Genomic DNA, 16636 nt, shown 5'->3' with positions numbered 1-16636 from the left:
AAAGGTAAAGAATAATAAACACTTACAGATGTCCAGAAGCGATAGAAAAAATATTAATTGTTTTCCCAACTCGCCCACCCTTTCCTTGCTCCTGAAGGGAAAAAGAGGTCTAGTTTTATCACCATCTTAATCACAAAAGACCAGGTAATCAATATATCATTTGTCAATGGTCTTTGTACCAAATGGCATCTCCAACCTTTCTAATAAGGGGTGAGATCAGGGCTTCATTCCTATTGGATGCATTAGTTATCTTTGTCATTTAAAAATAAATTATTTTGATCTTGGTGTATAAAATTGGTGAGGATACGTCATTAGCACTTTTATTCATCAAAATTAATAAAAGAGAAGCTAGGTCATGTGAAGTATTATAGATTATATAATGCATAATGGCAGAAGGGGAACATGAATCAGATGCAAGATGCAAGTGACAACTGTCAAGATAAACAACATAGAATTTCCCAAGAAGTTACTACGTTACAGTGAAACACAATATCAGTACAAATATGTGGAGAGCCTATCGAGCACCTTCTTCTTCATTGTAAAGTAGCAAGAGATTTCTGGAGCTCGCTATGTAATTTGTTTCGTGTTGATTGAGTTATCCCTAGAAGGGTGAGAGTTGTTAATGAGTTAAGGAGTTCAAGTGAGGCATCGTGACATTTTAGAAGTTTGGAGGTTGGCTCCTTTATGTTTAATGTGGTGTACTTGGAGAGAGCAAAATGCACATAGCTTTGAAGTTAGAGAAACTTCAGTGGTGGAGCTGAAAAAGATTATGTTCAACTCCCTTTACACATGCATAGCAACTCATAATAGTTTGCTTTTTTCTAGTTTTTCTAACTTTTTGAACCTTTGTTCTTTTTTTTTTTTCTACTGAATAGAAAATTCTCTTGTATAATTCTTCTGTGCTAGAGTTGTACACCTTTGCGCTTTTCATTGAGATTAAATTACTTATCAAAAAATTTCTGCTCAAGTTACCAAGGTATGCCCTCATAAGAGAACAACATTCACATAGCACAGTTGGAAAATTAGGAATAGAATTTAAGACCATGATTGACAGTTGATTTCACCATATGATGATGGGCGAGCTGAGATATCTGAATAGAAATTGAGAAGAACCATCACATTGTCATGTTTGCAATAAGAAGGCATGGCAAGGCACTAATAAGTTCTAACGCTACAGTGAGATCAGTCGAACAGAGACAGATTTCTCACCACTAAAGTGCTTTCACCACCACCACCAATAAAACCAGAAGCCCATTTCAAGAGATTTGAGTTCCAGCTATTTCCCTATTATAAGACAAAAGGCATTTATTTATAAGGCTACAGAGTAGTGCATAAATCTCTGGAAAACCTTATTCACTAACATGATATTTGGACAACAATTTGCGGCCAAAACAAGAAGCACTTACTTGCTTGTCTTGAGAATGATCGTCATCATCAGAAACAAGCAATTTCTCATGCTCTTTTCCCTTTTTCTTCACTACTTCCAAATGAACTACTTTACCCCGCAAATCATTTATCGTTATACGTTTTGACAATGGTTTTTCCTGACTTCCATCACCATCTTCCTTCAGAACATAAAGCTCAGTACTCCTACCTGAAGCAAGTTGCAAATACCAAACCCCAGGAGAGACTTTCATTTGCCAATAACCCAGATTTGCCATCACAGTAGTATCAACCAAGTGTGGGGTACTCTTTGTTCCAAGAATCAGCTGAAGGCCCCGGGGAGGATCATGGCCTTTCTCAGAACAATGACCTGGATAAGGCGGTTCATTAATATAAATGATGACAGAATTGGCCGTGTATCCCTCACCTTAGCATTGTCATGCAAAGCACCAAGTTCAATTCTCTTAAATAAACAAAACCTTACCAGTAAGGACAAGAGCTTCAAGATCAAACACTGCTTGCAATGTCCTTGTGTCGCCAAGGTTCTCAAGCAAAATATTATCCAGGTCATGGCTGAAAATTCAGAACCAAATTAAGAGAGGAAAATGTCAAAGAAAACATCACTGATAAACTTATGTTGTATACATGAAAATCAAGGCTTCTACATTTTGTAGAGACAGAAAAGATAACAATAAGGAATGTATTCAGTGAAAAATAAGTTAAATAAGGAGAAAGCATACATAGCAAGAACAGGCTCAACAAGCCAAGGCTCAGGAACATCAAGATTCATGGTGAGGGTTTTGGATAATGGCATGTTAGCAAAAAATGCTTTAGGGCCATTTATCATATCGTTAGTGTTGCTGAAGTCATCCTGCAAAATCATAGCAGAAGTAAGACACCAAGTGTTGGAACTCAAAGCAAGAGTTAATAAGAATTGGACATCTTGGCTATACCATAGTTGGTACTACATATCTGTAGTAATTCTTGAGAGGAAGATCAACAAGGGAGCTCTGGCAGGAAATAAATAAATAAATGTCAGTCACCTAAATAGTAGATAGAACTTTACCCAATTATTTTATACAAGTACAGGAAGAGACACCACACAGCTGACTGAATATGCAAGAAATATAATTTATTTAATTTTTGATAAAAGATACAATTGTCCCCTTTATCCCTTCTTGCAGTACACTCGATGGGGATGACTATTCTATGAAAAATCTAAAGCCCAGAGGAAATGGGAAATAGACTATGCAACATGTTTCACGAATGTAAGAAGACCTTAAAAGAAGAGACATACGAATATAAGAGATCATCAAGACATGTTAAATCATCAATTTACTTGGCTCTTGGCTCCTTTATTTTAGACAATTTTTTCATAAATGAAAAATGAATATAAAAATGTACCTAACTATCAGCATTAACTAACCAGTGGATTTAGTACAATCCTCATGCTAGGCTGAATGTATTTCTGCACAACCCGAAGAATTGAGGACAGCTTCTGACCGGATGGACTTAAAGGATCAACAACCGCATCGATATGAATAGTAGAATGTTCATTACTAAAAACAACAGCACTGTGCACAGTAAAGAACAAAACAGAAACAGTTAAGGCTTTACGGAAAAATAATTCTAAGAATCTCAAAATCGATAGCAAAGAAAAAATACTTATTTCCACTGAAACCACATCTGTAAATTTCTGTCCTTATTTCATAGCTCACAGGACATAGTATGATTACTCTTGTGTAATGAGAATGAAACATTAGCAAAAATCTGTCTACTCAAAGAAGCAGTAGTTTTTTTACCTATATTGTGCATTCAAAATATCGAAATTTGCAGTTTCTGAACTTCGATCCCTCATAGCCATTGAAGATGACACAATCAACATAACATCACTAATGAATTTGCTGCAAGTAACATTTAGAAAATCATCACGGAATCTCGTGCGTGCTTAAGAAAATTAGATGCTGAAGAACTACAAAATTCTATCCAGTATAATATCTTTTTTTTATATATAATTAATTCAAATTCATTAAAAGCGCATAGGGTGTGTGCAACCATAGTACATAGGAAGTAAAAAAGAGAATCCCTAATTTAGACAAAAAGAACAAAATTCCAAAAACTCAGAGAAATTAGAAATGGGCAAACTATTGTAAGCTACTATCCATATGTAAAGTGATTGGAACATCTTTTTCAACTCTAACATCACAGTCTCACTATTTTCAAAGTTACTTGTGCTCCGTTCTCTCTAAATACACCATATTAAACACAAAGGAGGTTGCCACACTTTCAAAGCAGTATGGTGTCCCTTTTGTCCTCTACAACTCAACAACAACTTTGTCACCCTCTAAGACATAACCCATGCAACACTAAACAACTGGAAAAGCGAACTCCATAATTCTCTTACAATCTTAAAATGAAGCATAAGGTAATCAATAGAGTCCCCACTTTTCTTACGCATACAACACCAACCTAGCACAATAACATTCATCTTCCAAAATTGTCCAAAGTCAAGATTTTTCTTAAAGCCGCCGTCCACACAAAGAACACCACTCTCAAAGGAGCCTTAACTTTCCAAATACACTTCCAAAGATAAGGGAACTTACCAAAGTAAATAACAAATTATAGTAAGTCTTCACCTCAAACAATTTCCTTTTAAAATGAATCCAATAAATTTTATCCTCAACTCCTTGCCTTACTTTTTGAGAATACAACTTAAAGAAAACAAAGACCACAAGTCTTGTAAAGAAAATATTCCAATAAATATTTCCACTCTGGAACGGCATATAATCCACCACCCATGCATTCTTACAACATGAAATACTGAACAGTTTCGGATCAGAAAAATTCAAACGCTGCTCTACACACCATAAATCATGCCAAAACCGCAAAGTAGATCCATCTCCCACCTCATGCCTAACAAATTTAAAAAAACCTTCCCAGCCCCTCACTATACATTTCCACACCCCCACACCATAAGGGCCTGAAAACCTCCCGAAAACCTCCTTAGAACACCAACCTCCCCTCAAGCTATCATATTTAGTGACCACTACTGATCTCAACATAGCCTCTCTCCGGAGCATACTACCATAACCACTTACCCAAAAGGGTTCGGTTAAGCTGAATCAGATTTTTCAACTCCAAACCCCTTGAAGTATCGGCAAACATATTTTTGACCACTTCAGTAAATGAAACTGAAATCTATTAGCCACTTCTCTGGAATAGGGAAAAGAGACAAAATATGTTGGTAAATTAGACAGTACTTTTTATCAAAGTTAACATGTCTCCCTTAGATACATAAAGCCTCTTCCAACCCACCAACCTATGTTCTATTTTCTCAATAATGTCATTCTAAATGGTAGAAGCCTTGTAAGAAGCTTCCAAAGGAAGACCCAAATACTTCATCTGCAGCAAAGTTAAACTACACCAATAATGCTAGCTAGAACCTCTACATCACCCACATCGCTTACAAGAACTATCTCCGACTTGGACAAATTCACCTTCAACCCTGACACCACTTCAAAACATAAGAGACACCGTAGGTTACAAAGTCGTTCACAATTAGCATCACAAAAAATCAATGTATCATCTGCAAACAATAAATGCAACATTATCATCTCCTCATGATTCCTCGATCCCACTAAAAATCCTGATAAGAGTCCACAGTCCACAGCAACAAGCAACATCCTACGTAATGCCTCCATAACGACCACAAACAATAAAGGAGACAATTGATCCCCCAATCGTAATCCATGTGAGCTACTAAGGAAACCAGGAAACCACACCATAGTTATCCAATGCTCTATCCAATCTTGCCATAATTCCCCAAAGGCGCATCTCTTCAACAAGTATAATAGAAACTCCTAATTAACATCATCAAAGTCCTTCTCCAAATCCAATTTACACAATTCTCCCACTTCCCCAGATCTAATCAAATAATCCAGACACTCATTCGCCACTAGTACTGAATTCGTAATTTGTCTACCTCTAATCTGTAATTTCTCACCACCTCCAACACTTCACACTCCACAAATTCTCTATCTATCCAATTTCTTTCATCCGCATCATCTGAAAGGTATGAAAGGTCATCCAACAAAGTCTCCAATTATACTATTCAACATACAACTGTTTATAAAAGTTCACAATATGCTCCTTTATTTCTGCAGAATCGTGAGTCATGGTTCCATTTACAACTAAGGACTCCACCAAGTAACTTCTTCTATGCGAATTTGCCAAGCGATGAAAAAATTTAGTATATTTATCTTCCTCTCTCAACCAAAGGGCCCTTGAATTTTGTCTCCAGCTCACTTCTTCAAGAAGGACACTCCTCTCCAACTCTTTAGATATATCTTCCTTCCTCAACCTTTCATCTTCAGTTAAAGGTCTTTTCTCGGCAATCATATCTAGCTCACAAAGACCATCTACCATCTCCTCCCGCTTCCCTACATACCATAGACCTCTTCATTCCATTCAAATCCAATTTCAATGCTTTCAATTTTTCTGCCAACACATAACTAGAAGAACCTGTATAACTATAGGACACCAACCAAGTTTTTACCTGCCCCACTAAACCCTCTTAACTTCAGCCACATATTCTCAAACGTAAATACCTACTACCCCTACTCCCCGCACCATAATCAAGCATCAACGGAAAATGATCTAACAAAAATCTAGGAAGGCATCTCTGAGATACATCCAAAAAATATTCTTCCCAATCCGAAGATAGCAAGAACCTATCAATTCTAGACCATGCCTCATAATATCAATTATTAGACCAAGTAAAATTCCCCCTACAAAAGGAATGTCGATTAGGCTTTGAACGTAAATGAATTCTAAAAATTCCATCATCGCTTGAGACTGTCTGGGATCACCTGGACTTTCATAAGGATCGCCTGAGCTCTCACTTCCCTTACTCTCCTCATCTGAACAGGACACCACAGCCAAAGGTGGATCAAAACCATCTCCATTCACACAGTTTACCTTCATCCCTTTTATATTCCACCCTCTTAGCCTCCTTCCCTCACCCCATTCTTCAAAAGCTCCAGAGAATTCCCAAAATATAAGTTCAAAATGGGTCTTGTACTCTGTTGTCCACCTACCACCTGATATAGAATTTGGTTACCCACAACAAATTCAAACCTCTGCTCCGAAACACTCACCAAGAACATCCCCACCTTCCATCGGCCATTCACCCCCAAACCTTTCTTACACTGATATCTAGGCCACCACCCGAGCTACTCCCCCTCCTGCCATTGAACTCCTTCCCCACCAACCTCAAATAGTCATTTGTTCCTGTCTGTGCACTACTGAAATAATTTAGCTATTCCTTTTGATCTCTTCTGTGTATATAAGCTTCAACATAATTTGATAAGCAAGCGTTAACTGCAGATTAAAGTCTTAAAGATGAAGTCAAAGAGGTTTGAAGGATAGGAGATAAGATTTTGTTGATTAAACTTGTAAGGAGAAGAGAGGGATAACAAATTTTGTGCTTATGCTCCGCAAATAGGTTTAGAAGAATCCATTATGCAATGATTTTATGAAGATAGAGATGAATTCCTTAGTTTTTCAGAGGATACAAACGGAGAAAAGATATTTATTTGAGGAGGCCAAATGATCATGTTGGGAAAAGTAGAGGACTTAAAGAGGGTATGTGGAGGTCAGTCATATTGAGAAGGGAACAAGATAGGTGATGCTATCTAAGATTTTGCAATAGTGTATGGGATGATATTGACAAACACTCAGTTTAAGAAATGGGGTTCACACTTGAAACCTTTAAGAGTGGATCAAATGTTAGTTAGATTGTAGATCATGTTGTTAATTGATAGCAGGAGAAAGCGTAACTACACATGGCAGTACTAGATGTTTGCAAAAAGAGATAGAAAAGAAACAATAGAGGACAGAGACACAGAATTAAGGGCTGGAACTTGAAGGGAGAGAAAGAAGTTCTTTTAAAAAATAGAAAGGTAAAATACATTAAAGGGGACTTAGATAAAGATGCTAATGGGTTGTGGTCTGAGATAGATAGTTGTATTACAAGAGTGGGAGAAGAGATTGTTACAGAAATTTACAAAAAATTCAAGTTCAAGGAAAGAAGAAAAAAAAGAGAGATTATTGTAGATACATAAATGTAAAATGAGCAGATCTATGATCACCACCCCATCCCCTCCCCCCCCAAAAAAAAAAAAAAAAGAACAAGTAACAGAAGCCAACTTACCTTGTTACAATGTCAGGATCTATGTCCTGCCAGCTCACTTCTTCAATAATTTCCACAATGTGCTTTATTCTCTGCTTAAGTTCCACAGACTCTAGAAGATGCAGATCATGGCTCAAAAATGTGCTTTCATCACTGGGAAACATTACCTGTCCCATACCAATTTAATATTAAAGAACACAGTTGCATAGAAAAAAAAAAAAAAATTGAATAGAATTTATAAATGTCTTATACAGAAATAAATAAATAAAAACTCTTATAGACTCACCCTTCCATTAGTAATGACTGCATTAACACCAGATTCATGCCCAAGTTGCCTATACACAAATTTTGACACCTGCATTCCGTCATAAATAATTAAATTTCCAAGAACCCTTTGACATAATGATCTATAACCTTAAGAAACCAAAAAATAAATAAATGGTGGCCCACAAACTAGAATGGAAAATCATATACCTTATTTACATGTTTCTTCAGTTGGTCAATAGAAAATTCAGTAAGGGCAGATTTGAAGGCCTTGGATGGTAACCCATTAGCCTCAGCAAGCTCATAGACCTTATCCAGAAAAGCTTGAGTGTTCTCAGCTGCTTTGGGAGATGCAAAGAAGTAGTTTTGCTCGTAGAATGAGCAAAGCTGATCCAAAAAGTCTAATGCATTTTTCTTATGACTGCATGATACCATAAAAAACCAGGCATACACATTAAAAATGAAACTTGGGACTTAAATTTTGCATCCAAAGCCATAAAAAAATTACAACAGTTATATGCCTTCATAAACTAAACAAACCTGAATGAGGATGCAGTGATTTCAAACACCTTCACAAAAAGGAGACTAGATAAATGAGCATCCGAATTGACACTAAATAGCACGCCTACTCGAGCACGTTTGGACCCTTCTATCTGCATCATAGCACACAAATTGCAAATACATCAATAACGATGATGGTGGTGATGGTGTGTCAGCAATAATGGTGATGATAGTCATAGCAAAGGTAAATATAAAATGAAGAAAACATATGATAGATTTGCATTGAGGTCATTAAGAATAACCAGGTAGCGTAGGCCTTCATGTAGCAACTTCATTCCTTTCTTTGATGCAGCATCAACAGAAAGGAGATGAGTGACAGGCTTCAAATCATCCATAGCTAGACAAAGAAATCACGTGTCAGGATTACAGTGAATCAAAAAGATTGTAAGCATGAAGCTTATGGTTTCAACTTGAATAAAGCTTACTTTCAGGAGAATGCAAATAATTAATGTCATTCAACACGGATTCTCCTCCAAGAATACATGTAGCCAGAGACATGAACTTTGGTTTGCCATTAGCAATGATCTACATCAACGCATTAATAAGACATATTTAACCATGAGTAATAGAACATTATTAGAAAAATATCCCCAAAATGTAATATAACCAAAATGCTTTACCTGTGGATTATAGCGACTAATACCATTTTCTGAAAGGAATTTGTCCAGCACATCAGTGCGAGATTGTATATGCCCATAATAAACTTGTTCCTGTATTCTGGGAAGCTCATCATTCATGGCATTTATGAGAGACTCCTGTTCAAAATAACCGCAAAAGAATTATACAGTGTTGGCAAAAAGCTTATACGCTACACATAAATAATGATGTCCCTGCAACATATCAAATCCAAGTCAAATGGATAAAAAGGGGCTCCAAGGTAAAAACTGAATGCCAAGGAAGCAATCATGACCTATGTACCTAAATCAATGGAAAATAAGAAAATTATGATTATAAGGGAAATATATGTTAAAAGCAAAAAGAAACTTCAGCAATACCTCATTAGAATCAAAGACAAGTCCATTCATCAAAAGGCAGCACTGCAGCTTAGCAACACCAAGCTTAAAAACAAACATGGAGCTCTCCTGTGACTCCTCCATAAAGGTTTTCTCCCTCTCCAGCTTTAGTAATATATCTTGCGGTGGAGATTTTACCTTTGGTCTGCAGATACAGAATGACCACACTTAATAAACATACCGAATGCTTGAGGATAGCAGCAGAAACGAAAATAAATCATTACACATTGGCATACAAGTTGTGGCAATCAACTATAAAAATTCTTTAAGAACTTACAATACTGTTTCAACAAATGCTCCTTCAACATGGTGCATTTCAGGTGCATCATCTGCAGAACCATCTGCCTCAATCCGTAATTTATTTACCTGCCACATTACAAAATAACTCTCATCTAGATATGCATAAAGGTTTATCAGATGATACTGCCAGAGCATTGAAATTGCAATATGTATATGACAAGTCAAAACATAGTATAGGAAGATGATAAGAACATGAATAATGTCATGCTGCCACTAAGCAAGAAGCAGGTTAGGGGAACAGACCTGAACCGAATAAATTGTAAAATTCAAAGAAAGGAAAAAAGAGAGGCTTCTTTCTCTATACTCTCCCTTCATTGATCAATCCCCAACACGCTAATTTATGCAAAGCCTATTTATGACAGAACAGGATTTCAAAATATCTTTTTTTTTTTTTACAAGGAATTGAAAATATCATTAAAAGCGAAGCACAACCCAAGTATACAGGAAGTATACAAAAAAGAAAAAAAATTAGCTAGAAGGAGAAAAAGGAACAAAGAAATCATGAAAACTAATCTCCAAAAGAGCTGCAAACGCAGGTGTCCAAATATAAAGAAAATAAAAGGACTTAAGCTCCCCCAACGTCATCTCGAGGCTCTCAAAGATTTGATCATTCTTTTCCCTCCAACAGCACCACAAAAGGCAAGAAGGTACTATCTTCCACACTACAGCACTCCAAGTGTTACCACCCATCCACCAACAAGCGAACAAGTTAACTACCCAGCTAGGCATAACTCAAGAAAACCCAAAGCGACTGAAAAAAGCATTTCATAAGGCACAAGAAAACTCACAATAGAGTAGAAGATGGTCCAGAGATTCCTTATTCTTCTTTCACATACAGCACTCATTGACCACAATGATATGCCGTTTTCTAAGATTGTTTATAGTAAGGATCTTCCCTAGTGCCGCCGACCAAGTGAAAAAAAGTCACTCTCAAAGGAACCATGGTTCGCCAAATACACTTCCAATGAAAAGGAATGCCATCATTACAGACAAGGACATTGTAGAAGGAGCTAACAGCTAACACCCCTTTTTTCGATGGCACCCACCAAAACTTGTCTCCACCTTCCCATCTCACTCTATAGGAATACAATAAATTGAAGAACGATGCAAAGACATCCACCTCCCAGTTGTGAGTAATGAAGCTATCATTCCACTGAGGGGAACCACTAGAAAGCTCCCAATATCCTAGAAACAATAATTTATAGATCCACAACAAGGTGGTTATTTAACCAAAAAAAGAGTATTCCTTTGTTCGTGATGCGCCTCCTCTTCTCTCACATAAGACAGGTGATAGAGCATCTATCCGCAAATTTCAAAAGTAAAAGTTGACAGACAACACTTGGAGAAAACAAGAAAAAAGAAGTGCCATTGACGTCGTGGATTGCAACTCAACCAAATTAGGAGGTTTAGTATTCAGTGGATTAGGTGGCAATGAGTTAATGTCCAGTGTTAAGATATGCAAACATAGATACGCACACCAACACAAAAAAATAATTGAATCCCAATGCTTCTCAGCTTAACATATACTCTTCATTTTTAAGCACAGACTACATGTAGATCTTTCTCTTTAATAGGACAAAAATCTATGAAAAGAGAGTAAACGAGGATAGCAGCGTAGCATCAACATTGTGAGGACAGGAGAAAGAAAAAAAGATCGGAAAATGATCGAATTGAATCTCAATTTAATGGAAAAGAAAGTCATAACAAACAAACAAAGTGCCCAAATTGGCAAGTAATGACAAAGAGCACAGCAGTATAGCACAAACATCGTAAGGAAAAGTAAGAAACAGAAAAAAAGTGGCTAAATGGAGCTGTGGAGTGCAACTACAATGCATTAGGGGGTTCAAATTACACCAATCAGGTAGCAAGAAAAATATATTAGAAAAGAGCAGTGCGGTATTGAAGTTACAAAAAAGCAGCAGAGTGAGAACTGATCAAGTTTATGTTCTCAATGGCATTAATAAATATGTTAGAAAAGTATAGTTAAAGAGATGAATCCATACATTGCCCAAAAAATGGAAAGCTGTTTTGATTCCATGGTTCTCCTTGATATAAATGAAGAGACGTATAATCTGCAAAAAAAGAATGGTGTCACTATAGATGTTCATTAGCCTTCATGGTGTGCAGAACAAAAACACTTTTCAACAATAGTTACCAACATTATAAGAGTTACTACTCGAAGATATAAATAATATACAATGCAATCTGCAGACCGCATACACAGTAGCTCACTCTGAGAAAATGTAGGACAAACAGCAATATGAATAGTTGAAGAAATAATTACCAAACTGGAAATATCCTCCTCATTTTGACTGTCATTTTCCTTGGCAGAAGAATCACTGTTTATTTCTATCTGCTTGACAAACTTTGAAGAATACAGTATAACCCCAAATCTCATAGGAAAATTATTCTCGTACAAAGATGTAATCATGTCAATGGACTGCAAGATTCCAATTATAAAAATTAAAATAAAATAAAATAAACATTAAAAATCTCACCAGCAAGGTATTGCAAAATAAGGAAATTAAATCATTGACACAAAACTTGCCTCAAGGCCACAAATGGTACCCGGATCAAGAACATAAACCGCATGGAAAAGGTTCTTACGAATATAGCGTAGTTGTCCAGGGAATACTGGCATCAAAATCTACTCAAAAATAAATAAATAGAAGTAATGTTATCCACAACCAAATCTTATAAAAATAGTCTTCGTATTGAAAATGAGGCAGAAAGAAGGATTCAACTACCTCATTTATATTGCTTCTCCATCGCTTATACATATCATCTTCCTCCAAGTTATTGAGAAAATGAACATGAGTTGAACGAAAATCAACGCGGAACATATTGGATTCTGGAGGAGGCAAAGTTGACAGGAGCTTCCGAATGATGGTATGAGGAATCTGTGATTATCGACAACAACAATAATACAATTCAAGCTTAGTCAGAAGCTAACATAATCCAACACAATATATTTACTTCCGTAGCCTAAAACTGATATATACAAGGTTGGAAAGTTTTTTTTTTTTTTTTTGGCACTCTGTAATGTCTTAGTAATTTACAAAATCACATTGAAAGACTTACAAAGTGCAAACAGAGAACCGAATAACATAACATTAGCAACTCTGCATTCCTTTTAGACTCTTAGTTACATTCCTTTCATTTAACACGGTTCGGCCAGCACAGATCGCCCATTGATGGAAACAGGTCATAATGAAATGCTTAGAGGTGTAGTCAAACCAAGAATTCACAGACCATAATTCTCAGCTGAGCTACAACCTTTTGACACAAACTATTTAAATTTTCTTTTTAAAATATAGGCTCAGTTCAGTACTTCAGTCAAATTGGGCAAGAATAAATTAGTATATTACCATCCTATGTTATCTATGCTCTGAGCTCTTGGCATCTCATGCGTACAAACAACAGTAACAGAAAGCTCTTAAATTATTCTTCTCTACTATTTGTTAGGCAGTTCAAAAGGAAAATAACCACCAATTTTTTCAAATGTAGCAATTTTCATCCAATTTTGCAACTAATTGATGCTCATTCAAAAACCACATGTCAGAAATAGAACTTAGTATGCTGCAAATGTTCGATTTTCATTAAGACTAGACCCCCTCATGCATAGCTTCTTGCTTTTCTATTCCACTCAGTATGTACATGTAATACATGCTAGGAAAGATGAACATGCTTTGCACATGACCTTATTTCTATTCTAATAAAAATAAGATGTTTGGAGAGAGCAGAATGCAAGACATTTTGAAGATCAAGAAAAGACGCTAGACGAGCTCAAAAAGCTGTTTATCATGACTATTCCATTGGGTGGGGGCTTTTAATGTGCCTCAGTTTCTATTATGCCTCAATTTGTGGCTTTTTGTTCTTCATTTCACCTTTAGTGGGGCATTTCTTTATATACATCATATGTACTAGGGTTGCGCTTTTCAATAAATTACTTGTTTATCAAAAAAAAAAAAAAGATGATAATATTCATGAGGATTTGACAAAACAAATGAATCAAAACTAATACATTACAAATTGAAAAAGGCCTTATTATTTGTGAAAGTATTAAACTCTATTCTTAAAATGATCTTTTATTTTTTGATAGATAATCAAGAAATTTTATAGAAAGCGTAGACGCCCCTAAGCATATAGGAAGTATACAAAAAGGATGCAAAATTCTTCAAATGATCTTATCTACATAAGATTTTAAATGCTATTAAAAATAATTTAAATGAAGTGGGGGAGAATGAGAAACCTAGTTCAACTATTGGATTAGCCAGATTTGCTATAACATCCTAGTTTAAAACTACTCGGCCCATGTAAATATGGTTATATTCACATGTAATTCCATAACATCACAATTTGCCATGGAACTTAACGCGCATTTAACTGACTGTGTCACAGATAAAATTAAAGCTTCCAAATAACTGGGCAACTCTAGGGATAGACTTTTGTTTCATAAAGTTATTTAATTGAAAGACAAAGTGAGGACTATCTAATGTGAGGGTTCTATATTTTAATTGCAAATGAAGAGAATTTTTCTTTTTCATTAGCAAGTATGCAATATATAGATCCAACCAAAAAAAGATCTATTGCTCCACGTTGCGAAAGATGTAGATGCTACAATCTGATTTGAAATAAAAGATTTAAATGGGATCCATGAGCTCAGAAAGTTTTTAAAAAATAATGTGATGGGCTAACCTAACTCCACCAAGAATTCATTGAGGAGATTGATCACGTGGGACCCATCAGATATTGGATATAACAATTTATCAAGAATTATTTCGTACCATAAGTTGACACTTTTCTCATATACAGTATAGATTATCCAATGAAATTTGATAAAAATCAGCATTTTTGTCCAACCACAACCATTAAGCCATTTGAATAATTTAACCACAACCTTAGTTCATCATCGTTGCCAATACAGCTAATCAAAGAAAATTTAACATCGCTCACCTTCAACTTTGAATATTGATCAGCCAACAATAAATCCTGATGGACCATGTCAACCAACCTAAGAAAGGATAAGATAAAAAATCATACAAAAAGTTAGCCAAAAATGATAAAATCTTGATTCTGGCAGCATCAAAATGAAGCCTCTGAAAAATTATTGAGCAAGCTTAACAAAACCAATCCTCTTTTTCCACGTGCAGAGTAAACTGTTGAAAATATTACACTTAAATGAGACAAAATGAATGTAAACAAGGAAAAATAAGACAGATTTCCTGTGTACTAGATCAACTGTTTTGTTGTCTCAAATGTTTGCCTTTGGATTGTGTGAAAAAAATAACTCGTGTATAAATAATTTAAAAATATAAGTAACACAAGTTCCCACATTAGGTTTGTCATTTTGGGTTTATCAAACTACAATCATGTATTATAATAAGCTTGTATAGCCTTCTTAGCAGTTTAATGCAAGTCATGCATGTAGGGATGTAAATAAACAAAGTTACTCGTGAACTCGCTCAGGCTCGACTCAGTGAAACTCGGCTCGAGCCCAACTCGATTATTAAACAAGTTATTCATGAATACGAAACTAGGCTCGATTATTAAACGATACATACTCGTATACTACTCCACTCGACTCCGTTAACATTCATGAACAAACTTGTACAAGGCTCAACCCGCTTGTTAGCTTGACTCATATATTTATTAATATGTACATATATATTAATAAAAATAGCTTATATAGTGTATTACTTATTAAGGCAACCACACATCAAAGCACAAACTATCCAAAATTAAATAGAACTACAAGGCTCCTAATAAATGCTTCAAACCAGCAAATAATAACAATAGCATCACAACATATATTTAAGTTTTAACATATAAGCTCAGAGAAAAAAACAAACATGAGCCCATATTTTGAAATTAAAAGCCCAGCCTCAATTCTCTCAACACAAAACAAGGCTCGAAAGTTCTAAAGTACCAGACCACATGATGTATTAATGTTAAATAAATATGAAAACTTTGGGAATGGCCATGATCTTTAGGATGGAAAGGGAAAAAGGTAACAGTGGGAGCAAAAGCATTACAGATAAAGGTCAATATCGTCGATACTGATTAAAGCACCATTGAGAGCCATTAAGGACTTGCCAGGAGGGATCATTCGCTGGTTTGCAATTATTTCATCCTTAACAGAATCATTGAGCTGCCAAACATTAATGGATATTAATCAGGAAAATGAATAGCATACATCTACTTTCGATATTAGATATCAAACCTGATAATCTGTAACAACATTACATTACCTTCATGCGAGATAAGGAAGAAACTATGCTTGGAAAATTTTGACTGATTTCTTGCATTGACTGCAGAGGATCAGAGGCATGAACTATTCTCTGGGCAGTTTGATGTCCTAAATCTGTTGGAACACACCAAAAAAAATAAAGAAAAGAGCCATTATAGCAATTGCAGTTTATTAAAGTTGACAAAAGAAAATTATAAATTGCAAATACCCTTTAGTTCCCAAACGTCAAGAGTATCCGATATTGTTGATGACAATAGGGAATCCCTGAAAGCCATTATCTCAGATGTCAGCTCAGGTTTGCGTTCCTGCAAGTGAACAAACCCAATAGCCGTTTGAGTCTATATTGACAGGGTGGACATTTTGATCTTTAAAATCATCTAAACTACATTAATAAGGACAATCATATTACAAAAAATCATTTTAGCACAACAGAAATTGTTCCCAATTGCACCAGGTCAAAAAGAGAAAAACACAGCTCAAATCTACTCTATAAAATTACTAATTCCAAACAGTTGGGCCACCTTCAACATGAATCACAGGGTTTTTCAAAGTCAATGAGAACCTTGCAAAGTCCTTTTTTATGTCACAAAATTCGCATCAATTGACATAGAAAATGCTAATAAATACCATTTTTAGCATTAAATCAAATTGATCTTCTAAAACGTTTTTTCTCAT

At 35.6% G+C, this 16636-nt stretch overlaps 1 protein-coding gene across 1 annotated transcript in view; it reads right to left on the bottom strand.

The window, feature by feature from the left end:
- The window catches only part of LOC132179014 (UDP-glucose:glycoprotein glucosyltransferase), a 34629-nt gene that overhangs the window by 5360 nt on the left and 12633 nt on the right, over positions 1-16636 (bottom strand). Inside the window, exons 6-30 of the mRNA XM_059591627.1 lie at positions 16170-16266; positions 15963-16075; positions 15747-15862; positions 14668-14725; positions 12459-12611; positions 12260-12358; positions 11996-12151; positions 11715-11783; positions 9689-9777; positions 9394-9556; positions 9019-9153; positions 8824-8923; positions 8641-8735; positions 8378-8490; positions 8048-8258; positions 7860-7928; positions 7595-7740; positions 3186-3287; positions 2810-2957; positions 2337-2393; positions 2124-2254; positions 1868-1956; positions 1407-1753; positions 1210-1284; positions 27-91 (exon numbers count right to left, since the gene is read on the bottom strand). Of these exons, the coding sequence (XP_059447610.1) occupies positions 27-91; positions 1210-1284; positions 1407-1753; positions 1868-1956; positions 2124-2254; positions 2337-2393; positions 2810-2957; positions 3186-3287; positions 7595-7740; positions 7860-7928; positions 8048-8258; positions 8378-8490; positions 8641-8735; positions 8824-8923; positions 9019-9153; positions 9394-9556; positions 9689-9777; positions 11715-11783; positions 11996-12151; positions 12260-12358; positions 12459-12611; positions 14668-14725; positions 15747-15862; positions 15963-16075; positions 16170-16266 (2996 nt within the window). The remainder of the gene's footprint in view (positions 1-26; positions 92-1209; positions 1285-1406; positions 1754-1867; positions 1957-2123; positions 2255-2336; positions 2394-2809; positions 2958-3185; positions 3288-7594; positions 7741-7859; positions 7929-8047; positions 8259-8377; positions 8491-8640; positions 8736-8823; positions 8924-9018; positions 9154-9393; positions 9557-9688; positions 9778-11714; positions 11784-11995; positions 12152-12259; positions 12359-12458; positions 12612-14667; positions 14726-15746; positions 15863-15962; positions 16076-16169; positions 16267-16636) is intronic.

This window comes from Corylus avellana, chromosome ca1, assembly GCF_901000735.1.
Source record: "Corylus avellana chromosome ca1, CavTom2PMs-1.0".
Classification (NCBI taxonomy): domain Eukaryota; kingdom Viridiplantae; phylum Streptophyta; class Magnoliopsida; order Fagales; family Betulaceae; genus Corylus; species Corylus avellana.
This window is presented reverse-complemented; position numbering and strand designations above follow the sequence as displayed.